General features: G+C 34.7%; 1 protein-coding gene and 1 long non-coding RNA gene across 22 annotated transcripts in view; one reads left to right on the top strand and one right to left on the bottom strand.

The window, feature by feature from the left end:
- EFCAB3 (EF-hand calcium binding domain 3) overlaps window positions 1-27797 on the bottom strand; it is a 722802-nt gene that overhangs the window by 93445 nt on the left and 601560 nt on the right. For 16 of the 20 annotated variants that reach the window (XM_056817026.1, XM_056817025.1, XM_056817030.1 and 13 more), the window contains 13 exons: window positions 25710-25763; window positions 24875-24979; window positions 22649-22702; window positions 20849-20950; window positions 18039-18092; window positions 17197-17301; window positions 14364-14417; window positions 12813-12911; window positions 5831-5935; window positions 5102-5155; window positions 3467-3568; window positions 1869-1922; window positions 312-416 (listed from right to left, as the gene is read on the bottom strand). In XM_056817026.1, the coding sequence (XP_056673004.1) occupies window positions 312-416; window positions 1869-1922; window positions 3467-3568; window positions 5102-5155; window positions 5831-5935; window positions 12813-12911; window positions 14364-14417; window positions 17197-17301; window positions 18039-18092; window positions 20849-20950; window positions 22649-22702; window positions 24875-24979; window positions 25710-25763 (1047 nt within the window). Of the gene's footprint in view, window positions 1-311; window positions 417-1864; window positions 1923-3466; window positions 3571-5101; window positions 5156-5830; window positions 5936-12812; window positions 12912-13275; window positions 13400-14363; window positions 14418-17196; window positions 17302-18038; window positions 18093-20848; window positions 20951-22648; window positions 22703-24874; window positions 24980-25709; window positions 25764-27797 lie in introns of those variants that run through there. The other 4 variants (XR_008916397.1, XR_008916396.1, XR_008916398.1 and 1 more) reach the window with 3 other exon arrangements.
- Window positions 1-27797, top strand: part of LOC130457239 (uncharacterized) — a 160018-nt gene that overhangs the window by 122931 nt on the left and 9290 nt on the right. The gene's annotated exons all lie outside the window — the stretch shown is intronic.

Raw genomic sequence — 27797 nt, 5'->3', positions numbered from 1 at the left:
GCTGGCTCATTAGGGTTCCCTAATGACAATGACTTTAGGCTTTTCTCCTTAAAGATGACCACAAGTTAGCTTGGTTGGAGCCTATAGTAAGAGTGTGGATTCTTCCATTCCTGTGCTTGTAGTCAGTGGTAGTCTGAGAAACTCTGGACTTGAAGGCTCAGTCAGAAATAGTATTTTATCCTATATTATGATGGGCTTTCTCTATAGTATTTCTGTCCCTTAATGTGATCTAAGTCAGGATCAATTAAGAAATTCTTAGGTAGGAAATCAAATCTTCCCTAAAAGCTCACAGAGGCATGAGAAATGCTCACCATCAACTGGCAGATTATTCATTAGCTCCTTCATTTCACTATCTTTGAGCTTGATCCCCAAGTTTCCCAGAAGCTGGTCTAAGTTGTTAACATCAATTTTTTCTCCTTCAGAAAAAAGACAATGGAAGACCATAATTAATCATTCAAACATTCATTAAGTGCCTAATATATGTTAGGCACTGTACTGAATACTGGAGATAAAAAGCCTAGTCCAGTCACGTCTCTCCTGTGTGTGAGGTATTATATGCCAAGAATAAACAGAAAATCAAAAACACTTTCATTGTTGTGTCTGATTCTTCATGTCTCGAAGGACCATACCATCCATGGGGTTTTCTTGGCAAAGATACTGGAATAATGAATTAAGGCAGATAGAGGTTAAGTTACTGGTCCTAGGTCACCATAAATAGAAAATCCCTGAGGCTAAACCTGAACTGAGGCCTTCCTGACTCCAGGTCCAGTCTTATATCTAGTGAGCCACCTAGCTACTCCCTAGAGACTCTCCCTATTTTCAAGGACTTGACCATCTAGTTGGGGAGACAAATAAGAAAAATACAGAATTGTGCAAAGAATCACAATTGTATAAAGAGTCTTTTGAAAGAATTTAAGGACTGGATTCATCATTTTGAGTCTGAGAGTGAGAAAATTCTAATAAAAACTTATAAAGTACTTTCCAAATGAACTCTTACCTTTCTTTTCCTTCCTTCCTTCCTTCCTTCCTTCCTTCCTTCCTTCCTTCCTTCCTTCCTTCCTTCCTTCCTTCCTTCCTTCCTTCCTTCCTTCCTTCCTTCCTTCCTTCCTTCCTTCCTTCCTTCCTTCCTTCCTTCCTTCCTTCCTTCCTTCCTTCCTTCCTTCTCCTTTATTTTCTTCCTCCCTTTCTTCCTTTCTTTTTCTTTTCTTTCTTTCTTTCTTTCTTTCTTTCTTTCTTTCTTTCTTTCTTTCTTTCTTTCTTTCTTTCTCTCTTTCTTTCTCTCTTTCTTTTTCCTTTTTCTTTCTTGCTTTCTCTCTTATATTTCTTTCTTTCTTGATTACTTTCTTTTATTCTCTCTTTTTTTCTTATTGGGATTAAGTGAATGATCCAACGTCACACAGATATGAAAGTATCTGAGAACAGATTTGAACCCTGGCCTTCTAAAGTCAAAGCCTGGCTCTCTACCCACTGAGTCACCTAGCTCCCCCACCAAACACATTTTCAAAGGCATAACAACAATCTCTAAGGAGACACATGTATAATCACCAGGAGAATAAGAAAGATCATCTATTGCTTAATCCTGGTCTAAAATATCCTGACAAACTTTTCAAGAGTAGTTTCCACAGCATGCAATAAAAGAATGAATTGGTCCAGCCTGATGCATTATGGCAAAGCAGAGAGCTAATCTAAAACCTTTTGGTTAAGAGTTGTATGAAGTTCTCTACAGTGACAAAATCAGGTGAATTGTTTCCTTCAGGATGACTACATAAAGAACTGGAGTTCACGAGACAGAAACTTTGAATTATTAATTGGGACTATAGGAGTCATACTATAATCGCTGAGAAGAAATAAAATAGTTCTTCACTCACCACTGAGATTCTGTAGAGCATTCATTATATCATTCTTATTCATCTTCCCATTGGCTGTAAAACAAGGTATAATCCAGGTCACAGAGAATTACACTAATAGCACAGGATCATTTTGTCAAGGTAGCCTATGAAGACTCTTTTATTCCCTTCTTGTTTCACCAAATAATGATGAAGCAAAGAAATAGAAAAGATTCTCAAGTGGATTAATCCATCCCTTTTAACACAGACTCTTCTCACTCTGTGATAACATAATCCATTGTGTTGACTGAAGGATTTATTGGTTTGCTTCTAACAGGTATTATTTCACAAGCTGATGAGGAGTCTTTTTAAAAGGAGACAGTGAATAGCATTGGTTTGGTAACACATTGTTTTTAGTATGTAAAACTGTGAATATGTATTGTGTATGACTTGTTTTAGAAATTATATGATAGATTTAACAAGGTAATTCTAATATTGTGCTTCTCTATGATTTTTTCCTGTTCCCTTAAGTATTTTATACATCTTTCATTGATGCTCTTTTTGTCATTATTATTTTGCATTAATATTCCTACTTTGTTCTCTTCCCCATAATTGTCATATGTTTGCTCCAAATAAAATCTCTCACTTACAACAAAGGAAAATCAAGTCAAGAAAAAAATCCACACACTGGCCATGTCTAAAAATATGTGCCTGGAGTTTAACTTTCAGTCTTTATCTTGTCTTACAAGAGATAAAAATTATGATTTATCATTAGTCTTCAGAAGTCAGAGCTGACTGCATCAATCTTAAGTCTTTCAAAGTTACTTTCCTCCAGGAATCAATTTATAAGATTTTTCTTTACTTCATTCAGCATATGTTCTAAAAAGTCTTCTCATATTTCTCTGAAGCAATATTTTATGGTGTTTTCTTATGATGCAATAATATCCTCTGACATTCATATAAAAATTTTTACTTAGTCATCAGCTATTGATACTTATTTTGTATGTTTCCAGTTCTTTACTATAACAAAAAGTGCTACTATACAGTATTCATTTTGCACCTTAATGGTTCCTTTATGCCTTTCTTTGCTCTCTTTAAGGACATAAAAGAAATAGCTTAAAAGATGGGTCTAGGGGTATGGCAAAATGCCCGTCTTCTCCAAATTTTCTGAACATGTACATTAATTTAGACAGGTTTTCCATTTTTATTGTATTGAGCTGGCCCAATTGAAAGCAAATAATGCCTCCTCATTTATTTTTATTTCTGAATCTTTATTTCTGAAAAGAGAAAGTTTGCAATTATGGGCATATAATTTCTCTGTCTATCTGGGTAGCTGGATTCTCAAATATCTTATAATTCTGTATTTATTTTTATTTTTTAAAAACACTGTTCTTGCTAGTCTTAAAGGGGATACAAGGCAAAAGAATAGCAAGGGCTAGACAAGTGGGATTAAATGACTCACCAAGGGTCACACAGTTAGGAAGTATTTGAGAAAATATGTGAACCCAGGTTTTCCCAACCCCCAGCTTGGCCATCTATTCACTGAACCTCTGGAAGCATCTTTCTTTAGAGAGTATCACATTTTCACACAACCCAGCCCAAGTTCTTCTGAGGGCCACAGTGTAATATGGAACACTTACCATCAGGTGGCAGTTCTTTCAGAAGAGCTTGCTTTTCCTTTTTTGTCAGTTCGACCCCCATATCCTTCAGAAAGTGTTCCAGGTTTTGAGCATCAATATTTTCTGTTCATGAAAGATGTCAATGGTGAATGATGTGAAGGTGAGGAATATGTAGTGACTGCAGAGTGTGAAAGATACTACATATTCCTGTCTCCTTTTAACTTCAAATTCAACAATAAGAAGACAGTTAACTTTTGGGATGAGCCTAGCCTTGTTGGCCTCTTGTGAATTCAGAAACATAATTTTTTTCCTTCTGGTTTAGGGGACTATGCTAGGTTTAAGAAGCCTACACTGAGGATTGTGAAGTGAGAATTAGAAAAATTTTCAGATGAACAGTGGCAAAATCAATTACCTGTTAACCTACATTGTTCTGCTAATGAGTCAGGTTTAATTTTATTTACCTTCATCCTAATAGCTTGTCTCAATAGAATACAACCCTACACTTCACCTTTGGATTGGAGATCTGCAATTTTGTGTGTCTTAACACTAGGAAAGGTGAAATATGAACATAGATATTACATTATAGGAAATTCAGGATTTGCTACAAAGAGTCCTTGGATTACTTAGCAAGCCTGAAAAGAGATTTCAATAGAGTGATGATCATCTAAAACAGTTATCCATAATAGGTTCTGTGTCACAGTTATGCTGGATTCCTGACTCTTTCTCACTCCCTTCTTCTCCCCAAAATCCAATCAGTCACCTATCACTTACTCTTGACATTTCTCCCTTGATAACCACTCTCAAATATTCTCTCTTTTCTCTCTACTCACACAGCCACATCTTTAGCTCAAGTTGTCCTCTTCTCCTTGAAAGATATAAATGAAATAAAATAATTCAAATGGAAAAAAATAAATATAAATGCTCCAAATGTTACTTTAACTCTGGAGTTTCTTCCTCTTCCAATGCATCTTCCACACAGCTAGCTAACTGATTGTCTTTAAGAGATGTCTTGACCATATTCTCCAATAAATTCTCCTTCTTCCCTGTTTCTACTGGATCAAATACATAAACTCTTCCCTTATCATTTTTCCTGCCTATTTCTATTATTTACATATGGCCTTCCATTTTCTATCTCCATTTTTTTCTTACTGGCTCTCTTCCATGCTCCCCTTATTTCTCTACCTCAGAGTCCCTATCTTTAATTTCTGCCTTCGATGAGGAGGCTTTTCTGATTCCTCCAGTGGTAGCCTCCACTTTAATTATGTTGTATTTATTCTGCATATATCTATCTATGTACATATTTTATTTTCCAAGAGAAGGAGAACTCCTTGTGAGCTGGGCCTATTTAATTGTTTTTTATTTTATGTTTCTCAAGGGCATAGAATAGATCTAGTGGGCAAATATATGTCTGAAAACTGATTATCTCTGTTCATTTAGATCAAGAAATTAATTGTAATATATACTCTTAAAGAGCTGCCTCAGAGAGGAAGTAACTCGTCCTACAGTCACAGCTAGTAAGTGTCAGAGGCAAAACTTGAATTCAGGTCTTCTTGACCCTAAGGCTTTATCTTTATCCAGTACACCATGTTTCCTCTCATGGATTTATGTGAAAAATATGGGTATGTTACCTGACTTCACATATCACTTTTTACTCACCTTGAATAGTTTTTACTTCATCCATAACTTTTTCCAGGTTGACCTTTCTGTCCTCTACAAGAGAAGGCACAGCTTAGACTGAGACCTGATGAAGAAGCTCACAAAATAGCATTTCATAATATTCTGAAATTATAGTGACAGTTTTTTCTGAATTTAGGTATTTAACTTGGAATTTTATTCTATCTTCTCTATAGATGAATTCATAATAGGTAGCTATGGAATGAAGAAAGCTCTCAATCTTCAAATTGAGGATAACTAACAGTAAGAGCTAGCATTGCCAAATACTTCACAAACTAATCTCATTCTATAGATGACAAAGGTTAAGAGTTAAGTGAGGTCAAGTGTCTTGTTCAGGATCCTAGCAATATGTGTCTAAAGAAGAATTTAAACTTAGTTTTTCTTTACACCAAGGCTCAGTGTTAGAACATTTCATCTGGTTGGTTCATATTTTCTAATGACAATGACATTAGGTTTTTCTCCTTTAAGCTAACCACTAGGCTGTACTGGAGGGAGGAAGGAGTCTTCTATCCCTGTATTGTACTGAGTGGCATTCTGGGAAACTCTTGAGTTAGAAATAGTAGTTCATCATATATTATGATGAGCTTTCTCTTTAGTTGGTCTTTTTTTTTTTGCCTTTTTTCATGTGACTAAATAAACATCCTTTCAGAAATTCTAAAAAAGAAAATCAAAGCTTCTCTGAAAGCACGCAGAGGCATGAGAAATGCTTACCATCAACTGGCAGGTTAGTCAATAGCTCTGCAACTTCTTTATCTGTCAGCTTGATTCCCAAGATTCCCAGGACCTGGTCCATTTTGTTAACATCAAAGATCCCTCCTTCAGAGAGAAGAAAAATGAGGAACATACTTGCTCAATCATTTATTAAATCCTTACTATAGTTATACACTGTTCTAAATTGTGGAGAATTGATGCCAAGTCAAAAAGCATTTATTAAATCCTTCCAGTGTGCCAGGCTCTATGCTAAATTCTGGGAATAAAAAGACAACATTGTACCTATCTTTAAGTAGTTCATGTAATGAAGGAGACAAATAAGAAAATTTTGAATTATGTCAAGTAATCACAAAAATTTTCAAGATTCTTTAAAAAGAATTGAAGAACTGGATTCATCATTCCCAACAGCTTGAGGGTGAAATAATACAAACAACAACTCACATTTATAAAATACTTATCTAATACTCTTGAAATACACTTTCAAAGGCACAGTAACAATTTCTAAGGACACACATTGGGAGTCATTGGGAGAGCTAAGAAGATGGTCTATTCTTGTAATCCTGGTCCAATGTATCCTGGAGAAGTCTCCATAGTACACAGTAAAAATAAATTGATTAAGCTTGATGCATTACAGCAAAGCAGATGGCTAATCTACATACTTTTGGCTAAGGGTTTTGAAGCTCTTTACAGTCACAGAATCTGGTCAATTGCCTCCTTCAGGCTGACTGTACATAAAGAATCAGAGGTTATGAGGCAGAAACCCTGAATCAGTAAATTGGATAGGATAATAGAAGTCATATTATAGTCACTGAGGAGAAATAAAATCGTTTCTTATTCACCACTGATATTCTGCATAGCATTCATTATGTTCTTCTTATTTGCCTTTCCACTGGCTGTAAAACAAGGCACAATTCAGATCATAGGGAATTATAATAGTAGCACCAAGTTCATAATTTTGTAACCCTAGCCTGTAAAGACTATTCTGTTCCTTCTTTGCTTTACTAAATGAGAATGAAGTAAAGAAACAGAGAGATCTATCAGGAGAATAATCCATCTTTTTTCATTAATATGAATTCTTCTGACTCTGTGATAACAGAATCTATTGTAGTAAATGAAGGATTTATTGCAGAAAATAGCATTGCTTCTAACAATTATTATTTCACAAGCTCTTGAGAAGATAGTAGAGAGAAATGGTGTGGAAACAGGTTGTTTTTTTTTTAGTAGGAGAAACTATGATTCTTTATAATGTAAAACTAATTTTACAAAGTATATGATAAATTTAACAAGGTAATTTCAACACTGGGCTTCTCTGGAACTTTTTCTGAATTCCTGTTCTCTTTTCTATATCTTATACATCTTTCATTGATGCTATTTTCATTCTTTTCATTAGTTTTTTACTTGAATCACTATTCCAACTTCTTATATTTCCCTATAACTGCCATCTCTTTATTCCCAATAAGAACCATAGTTTATTTATAACAAAGAAAAATACCATCAAGAAAAACATAGCCACATACTGGCTATATGGGAAAATAGGTATCTTGTTCTTCACCTCTGGTCTAAAACTTCTCTGGCAAGAGATGAGAATTTGATTCATCATCAGTCATTTGAAGACAGAGCTCCAATTTTAAGTCTTTTAAAGTAACTTTTGTTTATGATGTAATCATTTTATAACTTTGTTTCTTGGTTCTGCTCAGTTCTCTCAGGATTGGTTCATAAAAGCCTTCTCATATTTCTTTGGAGTTCTTCCATGTGTAGTTTCTTATGATGTGATAATATTTTATTACATTCATATGTGATAATGTCCTTAGCCATTCCCCAGTTGATACACACCCTAAAGTTTCCAGTTCTTTGGTATGATAGAAAGAGTTGTAATTAATTTTCTATTTTTACCTATGGGCTCTTTGTGACTTTCTTTGATCGTAAGGACATAAAGCAAAAAGCTACATAGATGGATTGAAGGGAACGAAGTCTACTGATAACTTTAATATAGTCCCAAATTGCTTTCTAGAATGGTTGGACCAATTGCTTCACTAATAGTGCAGTAATATAACCAAATATAACTATCTTCCTAGGATTTCTCTAAATTTTTTTTGTATAATAACATTAATTAAGTTATTATTACCATTTTTATTATATGGATGTGGTCCAAACATGAGCAATCAATATATCTTTATTTATTTAATGCTATATTTCTATAAGGAGTGTTTTTGTAGCTCTGTGGACATAATTTGTCTGTCTTGGTAGCTTGATTTTGAAATATTTTACAATTTTGTGGTTATTTTGAATGGAATATTAGTTTTTTATCTTTTTTAAGTTTTGTTGGTAACATAGAAAGTATGATAATTTTTGCATCTTTTATATTTTTCTATTGAGTCTCCAAAGTTCTTTAAGTAAGTTACTTAAAGTAAATACTTTAAATATCATCTCTAAAAATGGATAATTTTGTTTTACTTGTTTCTGTACTTCTTTCTTCAGGATTTTTAAAAATTGAATTAAGTGGAACCAGATCAAATAATAAAAGTGACAATGGATATTCTTGCTTTACCCTGATCTTATTGGGAAACACCCTCTATTTCTTATTCTAGAATAGTCTTATTTATTGTCAAATGAAACATATTTTTAAACTTTATTTTAAAACCCTTACCTTCTATTGTAGAATCAATGCTAAGTATTTGTTCTAAGGAAGAAGATTGGTAAGGGCTACGTAATGGGGGTTAAATGATTTGCCCCAGCAAACACAGCTAGGAAGTGACTGAAGCCAGACTTGAATGTAGAAACTCCCATCTTCAGGCAAGGTTCTCTCTCCATTGAGGCACTAGCTTCCCTGAACTCATGCTTTTAAATAGAAATGCTCCCCTAGTGAGTTTTCCTATATGATAAGATGCTCAAACATATTCCAATAGATCTCTCTGGATGTTCCCTGACAAGAGGCAAATGGCAGAATACTAAATTTTGGGTCTGAATATTTGGTTTAAATGATTCCTGTGTGAGCTTAGGCAAATTATTTAAACTCTCTGAGTCTCAGATTCATTATCTATAAAATCAGGAGGTTGGACCTGATGACCTCTAAGGTCCCTTCTAGCTCTAAATATATTAGCAACCCATCTATGCCTCCAGGGCTTATGTGACTTTTGTCCTTGTCCTCTCAGAAGTTTTTCATAGGGGTAACCACTAAACTTGCTGGGAGTTTCCTTTTATTCTCATGGCATTGTGAGAGTTTCAATGGAGTAGTTGGCTTATCACATGTCAACTTCTGAATTTTGCCATGTGATCCCTATATTTTATTCCTGTTATTTTCTAAGTTCCGTATTAGTAACATGTTGTAACTTGGTAACTCACCATATTCCTCTCTATTCCACCTCTGTGATAATAATTTTTAATTGTTTGAGGATGAATGCATTCCATGTCTCATTAGAAGCATAACTCTGAAATTAATTAATTTAATAAAAATTTCCAAAAAACAAAACAACAACAACAACAACAAAGAAGCATAACTGGTGAAATATTGCTTTTCAAACATTTGTTTCCATGGGAAATGATATAATTAAAGGAGCTTTACATTTCTCAAAGGCAAAATAATTTAGCTCCTCTTCAACTTTGGAAAGAACTGGTCATTCTTTATTCTTTGACCTATATATACATACTCAGGGACAAGCTTTATTTAAACTTATGACATAAAGTTATATCATAATGTGTAATGGATATTTCTCATCTACTTGGTCTTTCCTCTGTGAATAGTTTGGACAAATTCTTGAGTGGTTATAGATATCTTCCAGAAGGCTCGGCGATATTTCAGACTTTGATGCAACCATCAAAATATTATCCCAAAAGATCACTATCTGTTGAATATAACCATCCATTAAGAAACCCACTCCAATTTTAACTCTCCACTAGATCTCTTTTATCACAATGTTGAATATCATTGTGATGATACATATTCTTGTTTTCTGACTCACCTGGTATTTGTGTGATCAGAGATTCATTGAACAGGGTGTTTCTGTTGTCAGACCTATTGTCAGGAATCTATAATGGGGTCAGTTTTTGGATAGGAAATAATTTTAGAAAAGAGATTTCAAAGTGTTCCTTAGCTCTACTGACTCAAATACTTTTTCATAATTAGCAAACACTAAACAAAATGAGATCTTATGTTTTCTCCATCTTCCAGTCAAATACAAAATTACAAAGATGCAGTCCATTGTTGAATATCTCTTGCAATCCCTGCTTTTCTCCTATTCACACCTTCATCAAAGATGCCCTTGAATTATGTATAGATGACTTGTATAAATGTTTTGTATTGATGGAAGGATGGATATATAGATCAGATATTGCTGATTTTTTTTTAGTTACTTTTTATTTAGCAATAAGGTCCAAGATTCCTTTATCTTCTCCTTCAGATACCTTTCATTTACAGGTACATTTTATAGACAGATAAAAGTCTTAGAACATTTTTAAGTTACTAAATCTTAAAATTACACAAAAATGTTGGGACACTGTATATAAATCAGGACTGTCAAAATTGTGTTTTCTGTGTTTTCTTCTGACCAAATCTGGTCCAAATTGGGCAGCTTTTCTTATCTTTGTTTGGATGAATGTGATTTCTATCCCTTCTATAAGCTTAAAGTGGTTTGTGATGTTAGGGTACAAATATTCCCTTCCTACTGTAATGAAAAATTTGTAATAGTTTGTTAATGTAATTATTACAGATCTTTTCCATTTTCTTTTATTTATTGCCCTATTTTTATCCCTAAATGCCCTAGAAATTTCTCTGCTTTGTGGGATTCCTTACAAAGTTTTCTTTAAATTACTTTAACTTTTCCCCAGCTTCTTTTTGTTGTATATTGCTTATAACTATGCCCATCATTCTTAACCATGAGATTTTACAATCAAGTTTACCAATTAAAACTAGTGTTGCCATCCTAAAGTAGTATTGCTATATTTCTTTATTTGATTTAGAGTAGCTGTCTTTTTTTAAACCCTTGCCTTCAAATTGGAATCAATACTATGTATTGGTTCTAAGGCTGAAGAACAGTAAGGGCTAGGAAATACTTGTTAAATGACTTTTGCAGGTCACATCACAAGGAACTGTGAACCCAGGATTCTCTTATCTCTGGCCCTGCCTCTTAATCCACTGGGCTACCTAGCTTTCCCTGAGTAACTATTATTGAATAGCCATTTATGTCATTTTAATGCCTATTTTCCATTTTCATTGTTAAATACTATTTTAAACAACTCTTACCTTCTGTCTTAAAATTTATGTTAAGTATAATTTCTAAGAGATAAGAACAGTAAAGGCTAGGCAGTAGGAGAGAAGTGACTTGCCCAGAATCACACAGCTAGGAAGTGTCTGAAGCCAGATTTTAATCTAGCACTTCCCATCTCTAAGCCTGCTTTCTCTATCCATTGAGCCAGTTAAATTACCCTGAATTATTTGTTTAAATAATCCAAGATAAAATTGTTTAAATTGTATTCCACAACTTTCTTAATATTATATGCATTTTTTAATTATTTTGTATATTTCAAGAATCATATCCAAAATGTTATAACAAGATTACACATTCTTATTATACTTTATTCTTTTCCTTGACAAGATATGACTTTACTGTTTATAGTTGTTCCAGTAATTACTATTATGCCAATTTTTTTCTTGAAGGAGCTTTTCCTAATACAAAGGCATAGAGTTTCTATATGGTCTATAAATCTATGGCATCTTTCTCTCATTCCAGGTACTTATCCTTAGTCCTACATAAAGGGATGAACAAATGGTCCACAAAGTCACATTTCTTGTTGCTTTTGGATGTATGATGAGACCAGTTCCACAAAACTGTTTTTTGTTTGCTTCTTCAAGCCATTTAACTGTGTGATTATAGCTGTGATTTAGTTGTGATGTGCTTTCCAAATATTAAATCATTTAATATTTATGACAATCCTGGGAGGCAGGTGCTATTATTATTTCCATCTTATAGAAAAACTGAGGTTGGAAGAGTTTAAGTGACTTGTCCAGGGTCACTCATCTAGTAAATGTTCAAGGCCTGATTTGATCTCAGGTCTTCCCAATTCCACATGTAATATTTGATCAATACTATCTAACTATCTCCAGTGCCTTCAGTGATTTATTATTTTTCATTTCATTTTCTCACAAGCTCCCATTTCCAAAATGCTCACTATATGCAAGGTAATAGGGAAACAGATTTTTTTTTTCAGGAAATATCCATGAAGGAGTAACAACAGAGCTGAGATCCAGTCTTCATGCCTTGATTCTCAGTCTGATCCTTCTTTGTACTTATAGCACTTTTCTTCTCAGGAAGAGTCTGAGGAGCCTTTTATTATTAGTCCAGGTAAGTTTTAGACAAACTATAAAACATTGTGAATTCCTACATGTAATGAAGACAGGTTACCGATTATTTCTGGATTGGACAGTTTCAGAGCTTGGGTTTGCCTTCTACCCAGAATCCAATATACAACAAGAACTTGCCACCTGTATTTCTGGGGTTAATACTGAAACTTTATAAGGAGTATGGGATGTCATCTCATGGTGAATACTCCTATATCCCTCTACCCTGAGATAAACAAAGTAAGTAATTATGGCTCCACAGTTTCCTGTCAAATTCCTCTTTTGATCCAGAATCCCTAGCTCATAGGCTAGCCCCTTTGGGGTAGGTAGAAATAACATCTCTTTCCATTGGAGGCAATATTGAGTTACTTTCCTATCACTCTTTTACTTACTCTCTTCTACCTTTCCCCTCATTTCCTTTATGCTTATTCATTTCTTTTCATTTTATTTGCTCTCCTTTCTCTTTTTGCTCTCTTCCTTAGGCTTCTAAGTTGTGAAAGTGGTATCATTGTTCATTGGTTGCCCTGAAATTGAAGAACTCCAGGCTAGGGAGTAATCAGAAGCATCTTTCTTTAGCCAGTATCAGACATTTTTGCAAAAGGAAGCCCAAGTTCCCCTGATGGCCACAGGATAATTTGGAATACTCACCAGTAACTGGCAGTTGTTTTAGATCTTCTAGTTCATCTTCTGTGAGTTTGATCCCCCTCTCCTTCAGAAAGTCTCTCAGATTTTGAATATCAGTGTTATCTGTAAATGGTGAATGGTGAATATTGTGAATGTGACTAATAGATAATGACTCCTGAATGTGAAAGATACTATCTATTTCTGTTTTCCATCATCTCCAAATTCAACAAGAAGAGGACAGTTAGCCTTTGGGAAAAGCTTAATCAGGCCAGGAAAATCACTTGTGAATTCAGAAATGGAAATTATTTCCTTCTGGTTCAGGGGACTATGATAGACTAAAAAGGCCTATACTGAGGAATGTGAAATGAGAATTAGACAATTGCTTGATGAAGAGTGGCAAAATAATTTATTACCTCACCTACATTGGTCTGGCTAATAAGTAGGGTTTGGGTTTTTTTTTTCCTTTATCCCAATGATTTTGACTCACCAGAATGCAATCCTATACCTCACCACTGGCTTGGAGACCTAGAATTTTGGGCACTAGAACAGAGATATTACATTCCAGGAAATTCAGGACTTGGTACAAAGAGCCTGGAGAGTATTTAGGAAGCCTGAAAGGAAATTTAAATAGATTGATGATCATTTAAAAGTTATCCACAATAGGTTCTGTGTTACAATTGTTATTCTGGATTCCTAATTCTATCTCACTCCTCTCCCCTATATCTAATCAGTTGCCTATTCTTGTCATTTTCCCCTTGATAACAATTCTCACATCTACTCCCTTTTCTCACAGCTACATCCTTAGATCATCTCCATCTCTCCTTTGAAGAGATATTATAAATGTACCAAATGTTTCTTTGATTCAAGAATTTCTTCCCTCTTTAATCCATCTTCCACACAGCTGCCAAAGTGATTCTCTTTAAGTATAGATGTACTGACCATATTCATCAATAAATTTACCTGTTTCCCTGTTTCTCCTAGATCAAAAATATACATTCCTCCCTCAATGCCTTCCCTGACTACTTTTTGTTCCTCACATATGGTCTTCTATTTCCTGTCTCCATTTTCTCTTACTGCCTATCCCCTATACTCTCTTTACTTCCACCACAAAGTTCCTCTCTTCAAGATGAGTCACAATTTCCGCTTTCTATGAGGAAGTTTCCTGATTCTCCCACTGCTAGTGCCCTCCCTCCCAAATTATGCTGTGCTTATTTTGCAAATATTTATATTTGTACAAGGTTTCTTTCCCAAGGGAAAGTAAACTCCTTGTGAGCTGGGCCTATTTCATTGTTTTTGTGTTTGTTTCTCAAGTGCCTAGAAGAGATCTAGAGGGCACTGAAATGTTTGCAAATTGATTATCTCTGTGTATGCAGATCATATACTGTTGGAAAGCTGCCAGAGGGCTGAAGTACCTTGACTTACAGTCACACCACTAAATGTCAGATGTAGAACTTGAATTCAGGTCTTCTTGATTTCAAGGCTATATCTCTCTCCATTATACCATATTCCCTCTCATGGATTTATGTGAAAAATATAGAGATGTCCCCTGACCTTTCATCATTTTTTCTCACTCACCTTGAATAGTTTTCACAGTATCCACGACATTTTTCACGTTGATCTTTCCGTCTTCTGTAAGATAAGGCACAGTTAGATGGAGACATGGTGGAGCAAAATCTCACATAATAGCATTTCATTAAATTCTGATATTATGAGATAATCCAGAGGAATTTAACAGTTTTTTTTGGAACTCAGGTAATTATTATCTTGGAGTTTTATACTATTTTATCTACAGATTATAATAAGTAGCTGTAGAAACAAGAAAGCTCTCAATCTGTAAATTGAGAATAATAATAGTAATAAAATAGTTAGCATTTATATAGGGCGTTAATGTTTGCTAAGTTCTTTATAAATATTAATTCATTTTGTCCTTAGAACAACCTGGGAGGCAGGTGCTATCATTATCTTCATTTTACAGAAAAGGAAGTGGAGGCTGAGAGCGTTGCAAGTGAAGTAGCCCCAAAAAGACCAAAGATGGAAAAATTACCCCTGTTCGCATTTTTTAGGGGACAGACCTAGTTTTTCCTTCCCCCCAGGAGGACAAGATGTTTGGGCAGATAACAAAATGCTTTCTGCTTAGTTTGGGTGGCAAGAGACAAAAGAGGAATTTTAGGAATATCAAAGGGCCAGTGAACTAACATTTGACTAAGTGAAGATAAACACTCCTTGGATAACAGCCACGAGGTAAATCTAAGAATTGTCCCCCCCACAATCCTGTGTTAAGCTTTGTTTGTTAGAACTCTGCAATGTATATAATCTGGTCTTTAAGGTCAAACCAACTCAGTTTTCCATTAGGGAATTCTGCCCCAGCTGGTAGATTCTTTATTTCTCTCTTTTATTAATAAATTATGGTTCCAATATCAATGTTCTAGGTGTTTGAACTCATTTGTGAAGTGTCCCACTTCACAAGCCTTGCTTTAGGTTAAAAGCTAGTACATGGTTTACCTTGTCTTCTTGTTTCTGGTCTCCCTGATTCTGGGTCCAGCCCTATATACATTCTACCCCTTAGCTACCTCACATTATCATTCAAGGGGATTCCCTTTTCCTTGCTATTGAGTATGAAAAGAACTGGCATTGTAATTAGACATTTTATTTTGGCATATCAAATTCAGGACTTTTTAGGACTTAGGTGGAATGAACTGGTCCCTTCCTATCTCTTGTCCCCCTCTGTAAAATGTAAAATGAAGCAACCAGAATAGGTGATCTCCATGTCTTCTCAGCATGGAAAGAATAGATTTCAATGGACTAGGAAACTCCTATTCTTTTTTGATAACACAAGGATAAGAAGAACTAATTTTTCTTTCAATGCTCTGAATACATACATTCTTGAATGTGGTTAATAATTAATATTTTAATGTATATTTGCTAATTGACTTTGTCTCATTGGTTCTTTAAGCCTTGTATATGTGCTTGAGGAAAAAAATGTCACTTTATATATCTGCTTAAAAAGCACTTAAATTATTTGGGTGGAAAAAGGTATTGCGCCTTTAGGAGACCAGTTTCCTTTAATGAGTTAAATATGTGATCAATGACATTTATTCATCCCTTTAAAATGAACAGAGAACCTTACTTAAATATTCTAAGAATGCTCTGATAACCCTGTGAGTTCAGTGTTACAGGAATCATTACCCGGCATGTATTTCTTAAGTGCCATCCTCAACTCTTTCCTTTCAACTGTTTCTAACATCTAATCAATTGTCAAGATTTGTAGATTCTCTTTCCACATTCTACAGTGCTTGCATATCTCCACCCACTCTCACATCATGCATTTCCAGGTGTCCATTTAATTCAGACATAGTATTTACAGTTGTTATTTTGGTCACTATTAATTCTCAAATTCAGGTTAAAAAATGAGAGAGGATTTGCAAAATGTGTTGATGGATGGAAACTCATTTTGATGACATCACGGATTCTTGAAATACTGAAGATTCACTTCCCTTAATAACTGGGCAGAAGATTTTAGAGGAGAGGACCCCTTTTTCTTTTTCTGAGATCATGAATCTAGGCCAAGATAGAGGCCCTGTTTTGTCTTTTCAATTGCATGCTAATTTTTAAATAGCCTGTAATGTAAATATCTTCTATTACCATGGCAAAGTGAATATTTAACTGCCATGCTAGCAAATTATTAGTGGTCTAATATACAAGAATTGTAAAGCTATGTACATAAAGGATCATTTTGAGAAGGTTGGCCATTAGATGATTTTTATTTAGGTCGGAAGAAGGTGGAAATGTATCATTAGGTGTTCATGGATTATTGTCTGTTCAAGCTACTCACACCAATGAAAATATGGATATTTTGAAATAAAATTTAACATTAATATAATACTTCAAAGTTTGTAATACTTTGTATATATGTATATACATACACACACATATATTGTTCATTTGATTCTCATAACAATCATGTAGCAGAGATCATTACTAATCCCATTTTACAGATGACAAAAGAGAGATTAAAGGTCAAGTGTCTTGTTTAGGATCATGGTAAAAAGTGTGTAAAGCAGAATTTGAACTCAGTTTTTTTGACTCCAAGTTCAGTATTAGAACATTTCATCTAGCTGGTTCATATTATCTAATCACAATCACAATAGATTTTTCTCTTTGAAGATGGCCACTAGGCTGTTCTGGAGGGAGGAAGGAGTCTTCCATCCTTGATTGTATTGAGTAGCATTCTGGGAAACTCTTGACTTAGAGGTTCAGTTGGAGATAGTAGTTCATCACATATTATGATGGGCTTTCTCTTTATATATACTTTTTGTCTTTTCATGTGACTAAAAGTGTTCTTTCAGAAATCCTCAGAAAGAAAATCAAAGCTTCCCCAAAAGCACACAGAGGCATGAGAAATGCTTACCATCAACTGGCAGGTTAGTCAATAGCTCTGCAACTTCTTTATCTGTGAGCTTGATCCCCAGGTTTCCCAGAACCTGTTCCAGCTTGTTAACATCAACATTTACTCCTACAGAAAGAAGGAAATTGAAGAATATAATCATTTCAAGCATTAATTAAATCCTTACTATATGTTATTCACTGTGCTAAATTGAGGAGTTTCAATTATGTATTAAGTCCTTCCTAAGTGCCAGGCTCTGTGCTAAGTGCTGGGAATAAAAAGACAAACAAAAGCACTGTACCTGTCCTCAAACAGTTCATAGTCTAAGAAGGAGAGAAGAACTTTTTGAATTATGCCAAGGAGTCACAAATTGTATAAAATTTCTTTACAAAGAATTTAAGAATTGGATTCATCATTCCCAGCAGCTTGAGGGTGAGATAATACAAACAACAATTCACATTTATAAAATACTTCCCAAATATTCTTGAAATGTTTTTTTTTCAGAGTCACTGTAATAATTTCTAAGCCCACAAAGGGAGTCATTGAGAGAACTAGGAAGATGGTCTGTTCCTATAATTCTGATCCAAGGGATCCTGGAGAAGCTTCCACAGCACAGTGTAAAGAAGGAATTGATCAAGCCTGATGATGCATTATGGCAAAGCAGACAGCCAATCTAAATACTTTTGGCTAAAGAGTTTGAAGTTCACTAGACTCTAGAGAATCTGGTGAATTGCCTCCTTAAGGCTGGCTGTACATAAACATAAAGAATTGGAGGTCATGAAGCAGAAACCCTTAGTCAGTAAATTGGATGGGATGATAAAAATCACATTATAATCACTGAGAAGAAATAAAAGTTTCTCACTCACCACCAAGATTCTGTACAGCATCCATTATATTTTTCTTATTCACCTTCCCATCGACTGCAAGACAAGGTGCAATTCAGACCACAGAGAAAGTATGAGTATTATTTTTCTACTGTCCTTGATGATTTATTATAGTTTGTTATTGTAATCATTATAGATCTTTTTCACTTTCTTTTATATATTGCCCTATTTTTTTTACCCTTAAATGCATTGGAGATTGCTTCACTTAGCAGGATTTCTTACAAAGTTTTCTTTAAATTATTTTAACTTTGCACAGCTTTTCTGTGATTTATGAGACAATATTTTTTTTATAACCAGACCCATCATTCTTTTTCATGATATTTTACTAATTAAAATTATTGTTGTCCTAAAGCAATATTACCATATTTCTGTTCTTGGCATATATGGCAAACATCAATTGATAAAGGTGATTACTGGGCTCCTCTGGTTTTCCTATTGTGGCAACAGATTTAAAGTGGTTAAACTGCCTTTTAATCACCATCCATGTAATTTTTGATGCCCATTTTCTTTGTTAGTTACTTATTTAAACAATACAAGATTGAATTGTTTCAACTGTATGCCATCTTTCTCATTTTTAAATCTCTTGATGTTTATGTTATTTTATATATTCTTGATATTTCAAGAATCATATCCAGTATATTATTGTCAGTCATTAATGACAGGGGTCTGATACAAGAGGCAATATGAGACTGGAATAAGGCAATTTAGCAAGGTTTATTAGGTGCAGCAAAGGCAAAGGGGAGACCCAATTGCCAAGATAGTTAGCAAAAGGTCCTGATGGGCAGGGTGAGACATAAATTTTTATGGGTTTTGGGAAAGATGGGGTATATGGGATTAGGTAATCTTGGTCTTATCTCATTGGGTATTTCAGGGGGAAGGAGAGCTGTTTCCCATGATCATATAGTTCTTAGCATGGTACAGACTGTATAGGTTCAGAATACCAATTTATCTGGAATCTGTCAGGTCAAGGCATGAGAAACTGAAGTGTTCTATGAGTCAGAACAACTGCCTTGTTCCATGGTTCCAGCAGTTGAAGGGGAAGGGTGGTTGTTAGCCTCGATTGGGGAAGGAGGGAAAGGGGATTCAGATTTGTCAATTATAAGAAGAAGATAACACATTCTTATTATATTTTGATTTTTTTATTGACAAGGCAGTTTTGTTGGTTACAGATGTCTTAGACATCAACAATTGGTAATTTTAAACCTAATTGATGTTATCAATTTTTTTTTAATTCACTTTGGTGCTTGCCAATCCTAGCACGTACTACCAATTCTTTTCTTGAAGGAGCTGTTCCTGATATAAAGGCATGACGTCTACAGTCTACAAATCTCAGGTGTCTACCTTTCCCTTCTTCTGAATATTTATCCTTAGTTCTACATAAAAAGGGATAACCAAATATTCCTAGAAATCATGTTTCTTATTGTTTTTGGATGTATGATAAGTCCAACTCCATCATATTGTTCTGTTCACCTCTTCAAGCCATTTAACTATTTGACTATAGCTTTGATTGATTTACTTGCAAAATGCTTTCCAAATATTAAAATCATTTTATGCCTATGATAATCCTGGGAGGCAGGTACTATACTTTCCATTTGACAGATAAAGAAGCTAAGTTGGGGAGAGGTTAAATGACATGTCCAGGGTCATACAGCTAGAAAATATCTGAGACCAATTTGAACTCAGTTACTCCTGATTCTACACAGCACTTGATTGATAGGACTACCTAGTTTTTTCTAGTGTCTTCAGTGAACTTTTACTTTTTTCCTCCCTTTTCTTAAACACTTACCTTTTGTCCTCAAACTGATACTAAATATTGTTTCCAATGCAGAAGAAAAGTGAGGGCTAAGAAATTGAGGTCAAGTGATTTACCCACGGTCACTCAGCTAAGAGTCAAATTTGAACCCAGGACCTCCCATCTACAGGTCTGGCTCTCTACCCATTGAGCCATCTACCTACACTACTCTATTACTTTTCATTTAATTTACTCTAAAGTAACTATTTAAAAATGCCTAATATATGTAAAGTGGTAGGGAAAGAAAGATTTTTCAGGTACTACCCACAAAGAATAAGAAAACTGAGATATGGACTTCAATCCTTAATTTCAAATCTGATCTTCCTTTCCATTTAAACCACATTTCCTCTTAAGAGGAACCTGAGGAGTCCTTTTAATACTAGTCATGGCAAAGTTTAGACAAACTATGAAATATTATGAATTCCTATATTTAAAGGAGACAGTTTGTTGATTATTTCTTGGTTGGCCAGATCAGCAGAGTTTAGACTTGCTTTCTTCCCAGAACCTAATATACAATAGGAACTTGCTGCCTCCATTTTAAGGGGTTAACATTGAAACTTTATAAGGTGTATATATAGTGTGCCACTACATGGTAAATGCTCTTATATCCTTCTGCCCTGAAACATATAAACTGAGCAGTTTTGACTCCAGTGTCCTGTCATACTCCTCTAGCTCTTTTAGTTCAGAATCCCCAGCTCCTTTGCTAGCCCCTTGGGTTGGGGAGAAATAAGATCACTTTCCTTTTGAGTCAATTTTGGGTTACTCTTCCATTACTTCTTAACTCTATTTAACTTCCCCTACCCATTTTTTTAATATATTAGTTTCTTTTCATTTTATTTGCTTCCCTTTCTCTTTCCTATTCTTTAGCTTCCTAATTACTAAAATGGTATTATCTTCCACTGATTGCCCTAATGTTGAAAAACTAGAAAGCCTAGTGTCTTTCTTAAGACAGTATGAAACAATTTCACATAAGCCAGTTCAAGTAAACTAGAATACTTACCACCAACTGGAAGGTGTTTTAGGAAATCTTCCTGTTCAGCTTCTGTGAGTTTGATCCCCATGTCCTTCAGAAAGTCATCCAGGTTTTTAACATCAATGTTTTCTGTTTACAAAAGATATGAACCATGAATGGTGTGAATGTGAGGAATATGTAATGAATGTGAAAGATACCACCTATTCCTATGTTCCATCATCTCCAAATTCAACAAGAAGAGGAGAATTAACCTTTGGGATGAACCTAGCCATGCAGGAAATATTCACTTATAAATTCAGAAATACAAATTATTTCTTTTTGTTTCAGGGGACTATGTTAGATTTAAGAGGCCTACGCTGAGGAATGTTAAATGGGTATCAGACAATTGTCTGGTGAAAAGTGGCAAAAATAGTGACTACTTAACTTATATTTATTTCACTAATAAATAGAGTTTGATTTTATTTGACTTTATCCCAGTGGGTTTGACTCTCAAGTATGCAATCCTATCTATTCTTTATCACTGGCATGGACACCTAGAATTTTGGGTATTTTATCATCAGGAAAAGTTTAACATAAAGATAATTCAGGAAATTCAGGACTTGCTACAATGAGCCAGGAGAGTATTTAGCAAGCCTGAAAGGGGATTAAAAAAGAGTGATGGTCATGTAACCCATTCATCCACAGTAGGTAATGTCACAGTTAATATCTTGGACTCCTGCCTCTCTCTTACCACTGCTCATATCCAGTCAGTTGGCAAATCTTGCCATTTCTCCTTTGATAACTCTCATATCTACCCCCTTTTTACTCTACTTATACTGCCACAGCCTTACCTCAAGTCATCTTTTATCTCTCCTTTGAAGAGCTGTTATAATTGCCCTTAATCTGTCTTCTTGACTCAGGGGTCTCTTCCCCCTCCAGTCCATCTTCCACATAGCTGCCTAACTGATTTTCTTTAAGCATAGATCTATTGATCATATCCCCCAATAAACTCTCCTTCTTCCCTATTTCTCCTGGATCAAATACACAAACTCCTCTCATAACACTTTTCTTGACTGTTTCTGTTCCTCACACATGGCCTTCCAGTTCCTCTCTCTAGATTATTTTACAGGCTTTCTTCCATGCTCTCCTTACTTCTCCCTCAGAGTTTCTCTATTCCGTCAAGATGAACCACAGAGTCTGTCTTCCATGAGGTGGCTTTCCTAATTTTTCTACTGCTAGGGTCTTCCCTTCCAAATAATATTCTTTTTATTCTGCACATATTTATATATGTCCATGTTGTTTTTCCCAGGAGAAAGCAATCTCTTTGAGAGCTGAAGCTATTTAAGTATTTTCTGTTTATTTCTCTGGAGCCTAGAACAGATCTAGTGGGCATTTAAATGTTTGCAAATTGATTATCTCTGTTTATTCAGATCAACAATTATTATTTTTTAAAACCCTTACCTTTTATCTTAGTATTAGTTCTAAGACAGAAAAATGGAAAGAACTAGGAAATTAGGATTAAGTGACTTGCCCAGAATCACACAGCTCAGAAGTGTCAGAGGTCAAAATTGAACCCCGATCCTCCATATTCCAGGCCTGTAGCCCTATCTACTGTTATTTAGCTGCTGAACAATTTTTTTTTTGTAATATATATTGTTGGAAAGCTGTCTGAGGGTTGAAGTACCTTTACCTACAGTCATACTGCTAGTAAGTGTCAGATGTAGAACTTGGATTCAGGCCTTCTTGATTCCAAGGCTATATCTCTGACTACTATGACATGCTTCCTCTCTTGGACTTAATGTGAAAAATGTTGAGATGTTACCTTACTTCTCATTACTTCTCACTCACTTTGAATATCTTTCACAGTATCCATAACTTCTTTCAGGTTGACCTCCCCATCATCTGTAAGAATAGGCACAGGTTAGTTGGAAACAGGGTGAAGAAGAACGTCACACAAGTAGCATTTCATTACATTCTGAAATTATGAAATAATCCAGAGGAATTTAAAAGTTTTCTCTGGACTCAGGTAATTACCTTGGAATTTAATCCTATTTTCTCTATAGATTAATTTACAAAAGGAACCTGAAGAATGAAGAAAGCTTTTAATTTTTAATTTTAATTTTGTGCAAATTCAAAATAATAATAGTGATAATGATAATTAACATTAACTAGGGCTTTAAGACTTGCCAAGTGCTTTATAAATAATAATATACTTTATCCTCTCAACACCCCTGGAAGGCAGGTGCTGATATTTTCTCCATTTTACAGATAAAGAAATTAAGCCCGAGAGAGTTAAATTACTTGGCTTGATTCACACAACCTCACTGAGTTTAAACACCTAAAATTATGAACACTGGTTTTCCTAATGCTTGGTCCAGTCCTATATATATTCTGCCACCTAGCTATGTCAAACAGTCATTCAGGAAACTTCCCTTCTCCCTGCTACTGAGTATCAGAAAAAGTTGTAATCAGACATTTTATTTTGGCATATCCAATTCGGGACTTTCTGGGATTCACATGGCCTCTTCATATTTCTTGACTTCAGCTACCTCCTCTGTAAAATGAAGGGATTAGACTAGGTGATTTTCATGTTCTTTCCCAGTATTATTCAGCTGGAAATAGTATGGACCTGTTCAAGGAGACCAATTTCCCTTTAGTGGACTGACTTTGTTAAAAGCTCAGAAATTGAAGAAATTAACTAAAGAATAAGCTTATTCTATTAAATGTGAAATTGTGATTAATGACACTTAATCATACTTTAAAAATGAACAAAGTACCTTACTTCAGCAATTTCACTTAAGCCTCACAGGAATCAGTTCAGTCCTATAGAAATAATTCCTGGGAGGGTACTACATGAGTGTCATCCTCTACTTCATCCTTTCTACTATTTCTCACATCTAATCAATTGCCAGAACTTGTAGATTCTCTTTCCACATTCTACAATGCTTGCATCTCTCCACCCACTCTCTCATTGTGCATTTCCAGTTGTCAATTTAAATTAGATATAGTATTCATATTTGTTATTTTGGCCACAAATGACTCTCAAATTCAACCTAAGAAATGAGAGAGGATTTGCAAAATATGTTGATGGAGGGAAATTCACATTGACAAGGTCATGGATTCTTGAAATATTTAAAATTCACATCCTTTCATAAGTGACCAGAAGACTTAGAGTTGAGGATATCACATACCCTCCCCCAACCCCCATGAATCTAGGCCTAGTTAGAGGCTCTATGATCACTTGTTCATTGCACGCTAATTTTAAAATAGCCTGTAGTATACATATGTTCCATTTCCATGGTGAGGTAAACATTTAAAGGCTATGCTAGCAAATCATCAGTGGTGTAATATACTAACAAAATAAGGCTATGTACATAAGGGTTCATCATGAGAAAGTTGTTCGGTAGATGATTATGTTTTGGCCAAAGGAAGATGAAAAGTAGCCTTGGATGTGTATGGCTTAGACTCTGCTTAGAATACCCAGATCAGTGAAAATATGGATCTTTGAAATAATAATAAAACTTAGCATTTACAAGGTACTTTATGACTTCCAAATACTATATCTATATGTGTGTATATATATATCTGTATATATGTTAATATATGTGTGTGTGTGCATGTGTGTTTTTCTGATTTGATTCTCACATCAATCTTATGTAACACTACTAATATCCTCATTGTACAGATGAAAAAAGAAATGTTAAGTGGGGACAAGTGTCTTATTTGGGATCATACCAGTAAGTGTCTAAAGCAAGATTTAAGCTCAGGTCTTCTTGACTCCAAATTCAGTATTAGAAAATTTCATCTGGCTAGTTAGAATGACAGTCATATTGGACTTTCTTCTATGATGGCCACTAGGGCTGCTCAGGAGGAAGTAAGGAATCTTCCATTCCTGTGTTTGTAGTGAGTGGCATTCTGGGAAATTCTTGGTTTGAAGGTTCAGTCAGAGATAATATTTCATCATACATTATATTGCTATCTTTTCATGTGCATTCAGTAAGTATCCTTGTAGATATTTTCAGACAGGAAATCAAAGTTTTCCCAAAAGCACACAAAAGCGTAAGAAATGCTCACCATCAATTGGCAGCTTACTCAATAGCTCCTCAATTTCTTTATCTATGAGTTTGATCCCCAGGTTTCCCAGAACCTGGTCCAGTTTGTTAACATCAACATTCCCTCCTTCAGAAAGAAGAAAATTAAAATTATGCAAGAATTCATTCAATCCTTAATATATATTATTAACTGTACTAAATAGTGAGAATTCAAAGTCAAGTCAATAAGCATTTTTTAAGTCCTTCCTATGTGCCAGGTTCTGTGCTAAGTGCTAGGAATAAAAAGACAATCAAAAGCACTGTGCCTGCCTACCAGCAGTTCATAAACTAATGAAGGAGACAAGAAAACTATGGAATTGTGCCAAAGAGTTATAGATTGTATAAAGACTACAAAGAATTTCAGAAATGGTTTCATCATTCCCAGCATACTGAGGGTGAGATAATAGAAATAACAATTCACATTTATAAAACAGTTTTCAAATATTCCTGAAATGCTTTTTCAAATGCACAGAAACAATCTTTAAGGACACACAAGGGGAGTCACTGGAAGAGTTAGGAAGATTGTCTGTTTTGTAATCCTGGTCCAAGAGATCCTGAAGAAGCCTCCATATAGTATACAATAAGGAATGAACTGATCAAGCCTAATGCATTATGGCAAAGCAGATAGCTAATCTATGTACTTTTGACTGAGGAGGTTGAAGTTCTCTAAAAGTCACAGAATCTGGTGAATGGCCTTCTACAGGCTAGCTGTACATAAAGAATTGCAGGTCATGAGGCAGAAACTTAATCACTAAATTGGAAGGATGATAGAAATCACTATCTATGATAGAAAGAAGAAATTAAAGTTTCTCACTCACCACTGAGATCCTGCACTGCATTCATTACATTGATCTTATTCACCTTCCCATTGGCTGTAAAATAAGGCACAATTCAGGTCACAGTGGAAGTAAAAGAATTATAATAGTAGCACCAAGTTAATAATTTTATAAAAGTAGCCCATATTGAGTGTCCTATTCCTCCCTTGCCCCCACCAATTGAGAATGAAGTGAAGAATTAGAGAGAGCTCTAAAGGAGATATATCCTTTTCATTAAAATGGACTCTTCTGAGTCTGTAGTAACCCAATCCATTGTAGTGAATGAAGGATTTATTGCAGAGAACAGCTTTGCTTCTAACAGGTATTATTTCACAAGCTCTTGAATCTAAAATCATTTTAGAGGAGATAGTAGAGAGAGCACTGGTTTAGAAATAAGCTGTTTTTTTAGTAGGTGAAACTATGAAACTTTATAATGTATAACTTGTTTTAGAAAGTATATGATAAATTTAACAAGCTATTTCCAACACTGTGTTTCTGTGACTTTTTCTGAACTCTGTTCTCTTTTGCATATTTCATACCTCTTTCATTGATGCTGTTTTCATTCTTTTATTCATTTTTTCTTGCATCATTTGTACAATTTTCCCCCTCTCTTCTTGCCTTTCCTCTATCTCCAATAAGAACATTAGAGGCCATAACAAGGTTAAATATTGTAAAAAAACTCCTATAGCCATGTACTGGCTATGGGTGAAAATATACATCTTGTTCTTCAGCTCTAACTAGTCAACAACATCTGGCAAGAAATGAGAATTTGATTCCTCACTAGTGTTCTGAAGTCTGTGCTCCAATTTTAAGTCTTTCAAAGTTGCTTTTGTTTATGATGGAATCATTTTATAAATTGTTCTGGGTTCTGCTTAGTTCATTCAGAATCAATTCATAAAACTTTCCCCATGTTTCTCCTAAAGTTCTCTCATGTGTAATTTCTTATGGTGCAATATTATTTTATTCTATCCATATGTGATAATTTCTATAACCATTTCCCAATTGATACATATACCCTATAAACTTCTAGTCCTTTGCTATGACAAAATGTGTTGCTGTTAATTTTTTTAAATCCTTAGCTTCTGTTGTCTTAGTATCAGTTCCAAGACAGAAAGATGGCAAGGGCTGGGCAATTGGAGTTAAAAGTGATTTGTCCAGGGTCACACAGCTAAGAAGTGTATGAAAGCAGATTTGAATCCAGGTCCTCCCAACTCAAAACCTAGTAAACTCCATCCAGTGTGCTACCTAGCTACAACCATTTTTATTTTGTACCTATGAATCCTTTCTTTCTTTCTTTGATTTCCTTAAGGACACAATGCAAATATCTATGGAGATGGCTTATGCTAATGAAGAGTCTATTTATTTCTATGACTATAGTCCCAAAGTGCTTTCTCAAATGGTAGGACCATTTGTTTCACCAAAAGTGCATTAATAAAACTGCCTTCCAAGGATCTCTCCAAATTTCCTGAATAAGTACATTAAATTTGACAATATTGCCATTTTTATTATACTGATATGGTCCAAACATGAGCAATTAATATATCTTCATTTATTTAATAATGCATTAATTTATAATAAGGGTAGTTTAGTAGTTGTGTGCACATGATTTATATCTGTTCTGCTACCTGGATTCTCAAATATTTTATAATTTTGTAGTTTTAATGGAATATTAATTTTTTTTATCTCTTCCTGCTTAGTTTTATTGGTAATATATAGAAAGTTTGAAAGTTTTGGGTTTTAAAAATTTTTCTACTTTGTTGAAACTGTTTAAATTTATTTTTAGTTGAATCCCTAGAATCCTCTAAATTGTCATAACATATGTAAAGATAAGTAATTTTGGCTAAGGGAGTGAATAGAATTTTAGAAAAGTTAGAAATGACAGATCTCTGGAGAAAGTTAAATGGGAATAGAAAACATTATACCTTTTCCTCAGCAGTGAAAGGCAGCTACACAAAAACTGACCATTTAGTATGGCATGAATATTTGATAACCAAATGCAGAAAAAAGAAATATATTAAATAAATACATCATTTTCAGATCATAATTTGATAATAATTACATTCAATTAAGGGTCATGGGAAGACAGATTAA

Source organism: Monodelphis domestica, chromosome 2 (genome assembly GCF_027887165.1).
Source record: "Monodelphis domestica isolate mMonDom1 chromosome 2, mMonDom1.pri, whole genome shotgun sequence".
NCBI lineage: Eukaryota > Metazoa > Chordata > Mammalia > Didelphimorphia > Didelphidae > Monodelphis > Monodelphis domestica.
Note: the sequence above shows the minus strand (reverse complement) of the source record. Positions and strands in the feature narration are given on the sequence as shown.